Source organism: Cyprinus carpio, unplaced genomic scaffold (assembly GCF_018340385.1).
Source record: "Cyprinus carpio isolate SPL01 unplaced genomic scaffold, ASM1834038v1 S000006721, whole genome shotgun sequence".
Lineage (NCBI taxonomy): Eukaryota > Metazoa > Chordata > Actinopteri > Cypriniformes > Cyprinidae > Cyprinus > Cyprinus carpio.
The window spans coordinates 259835-262334 of NW_024879326.1; the positions used below are offsets into that span (position 1 = coordinate 259835).

Here is a 2500-nt window from a genome sequence, read left to right on the forward strand (position 1 = left end):
TGTGTGTGTGTGTGTGTGTAACTGTTTAACTCTGTGTGTGTGTGTGTGTGTGTAACTGTGTAACTCTGTGTGTGTGTGTGTGTGTGTGTGTTCCTGCTGCAGGTTTGATGTGGACACTGAGTGCTCTAACATAGATGAGTGTGACAGAAACACGCGTCACGCTTCCATGCGTCCAGCCGTGCCTGAAATCACAGCCACGATCAACAGCACAGGTCAGACAACAAACCCTAGAGCTGCTGTGGGTCACTCCAGATATATTCTCTGAATATATGTAAAGGACAAATATTTGTCAGCTGAACCTGTTTGTTGAGCTAAAATATTTTCCTGAGGAGATTTTATATTTCATAATTTCATAATTTGTTACTTATAAATAAGTTCATATTTTAATAATTTAAAAACATTTTTCAATTTTATTGAAAAAAACTTTCAGCTGATTTGCAAAAAAGGCCTAATATTAACTAATATGATGCTGAGTTGAGAAATATGTAGATGTAGTTTTTCACAAAGAAATAATGGAGATTTTTAAGATGTTATATATATGTATCCACTTTAAGCATTTATGAAAAGAATAGAAGCAGGAAATTGTCAAAAGTTTTAGTTTCAGTGACAAAAATTTTTCAAATGCAAAAAATTAAATTCAATTTTACAATCTGCGAAGGACTGAAAAAATATTAAAGGACCTTACAAAAAAGAGGAAAAACATGCATTTATCACACTATCTGTAAAACATTTAGGCTCATGTTTGCATTATATTCTGTCTCTGAATCATAATTCTGTCTTTGAAATCCGAATTATGCATAAACAATAATGTTAAAACATGAAAACGGGCTGAGAATTGATCAGATGATTGTAATCTGATGTGTTTCATAATGTGTTTGTGCTGCTTTTCTGCTGATTAAAGATGAATACAAGACTAATTCAACACACAAATGACTCTCAGTGTCAAATGAAATGCATCATTTTTGTGAGAAAGTGTGATGTGGAAACAGTTTCTGGCATCAGCTGCTCAGCATTCGTCAGAACCAGCTTTGGGTTTGGTTTTGGTCAGCAGATATGATGCAGGACGGTGTTCTTATCTTCATCAGCTCAGAGTCACTGAGTCAGAGATTCAGTCTTCAGGAATCAAACGGCCAGCGACTCTGAACATGATACTGACACACCACTAACAGTCTGAACGTCTCATCCTCATGTGCTCTGCTCTCTTCAGGCCTGACCGCGCAGGAGAAGGATGTTCTCGCCCGCCGTGAGAAGGACAAAGGCAACGGAGCCTTCAGGAGCGGCGACTATGAGGAAGGCCGTGGTGTATTACAGCAGGTGAGGAGAAGCTCCTGTGAGCGCGAGGAGCCGACCGCTGGAGCCGCACTGACTCACAGCCGTGTTGTGTGTGTGGTCTGCAGGAGTCTGTCTCTGGGCGCCTTCAGTCGCTTGCTGCTCTCAATAACCGCGCTCAGGCTCACATCAGACTGCAGCACTGGAGCACAGCTCTGAGCGACTGTGACGCCGTTCTGCAGCTGGAGCCTGGAAACGTCAAAGGTGTGTGTGTATGTGTGTGTGTGTGTGTGTGTGTGTGTGTGTGTGAGAGAGAGAGAGAGAGAGAGAGAGAGAGAGAGTCTTGTATTCACTATGTTATGAAGACCAAATCTCCCCACACAAGTACAGTAATAGCAGTAGATTTTAACTTTGTGAGGACATTTTTTGGTCCCCATGAAGAAAAATCAAGTTTATAAATCACAGAGAATGAAGTGTTTTGAGAGTCTAAAACATCAGTCTTCATGTTGCATTGCATCATTAGTTAAGATCACTGTTATTGCTTGTAATTAATGATTTCAGCAAACCACTGTCAACATTAAAGTTACAATGAAACTGGTTCTGTGCATCAGTTGTAGATTGGATGTTGAGATGTGGGCGTGGCTTTCAAACATGTATGCAGATGAGCATGAGCTTGCAGGGGGCGGAGTTTAAGAGACTAAATGAGAAATCCTGCATACGTCACCAGAGAGAAGATCGGTTATGACATTATGATTCACGACATTTAAAAAAAAAAAAAACATATGCACAGATAAAATGTTCTCAGTAAGATCTATAAATCATCTAGATAACACGCAGATTGATTTAATTTTGTGTGTGTGTGTGTGTGTGTGTGTGTGTCTGTGTGTGTGTGTGTGTGTGTGTGTGTGTCTGTGTGTGTGTGTGTGTGTCTGTGTGTGTGTGTGTCTGTCTGTGTGTGTCTGTCTGTGTGTGTGTGGTCTGTGTGTGTGTGTGTGTGTGTGGTGTGTGTGTGTGTGTGTGTGGTCTGTGTCTGTGTCTGTGTACCTGTGTGTGTGTGTGTGTGTGTGTGTGTGTGTGTGTGTCTGTGTCATGTGTCTGTGTGTTGTGGTGGTGTGGTGTGTGTGTGTCTGTGTGTGTTGTTGTGTGGTCTGTGTGTGTGTCTGTCTGTGTGTGTGTGTCGTGTGTGTGTGTGTGTGTGTTGTGTGTGTGTGCGGCGTGTGTCTGTGAGTGT

At 41.6% G+C, this 2500-nt stretch overlaps 1 protein-coding gene across 1 annotated transcript in view; it reads left to right on the top strand.

Annotated features, from left to right (window-relative positions):
- The window catches only part of spag1b (sperm associated antigen 1b), a 13762-nt gene that overhangs the window by 5294 nt on the left and 5968 nt on the right, over positions 1–2500 (top strand). Inside the window, 3 exon segments of the mRNA XM_042755533.1 lie at positions 103–212; positions 1208–1314; positions 1401–1533. Coding sequence (XP_042611467.1) covers positions 103–212; positions 1208–1314; positions 1401–1533 — 350 coding nt within the window.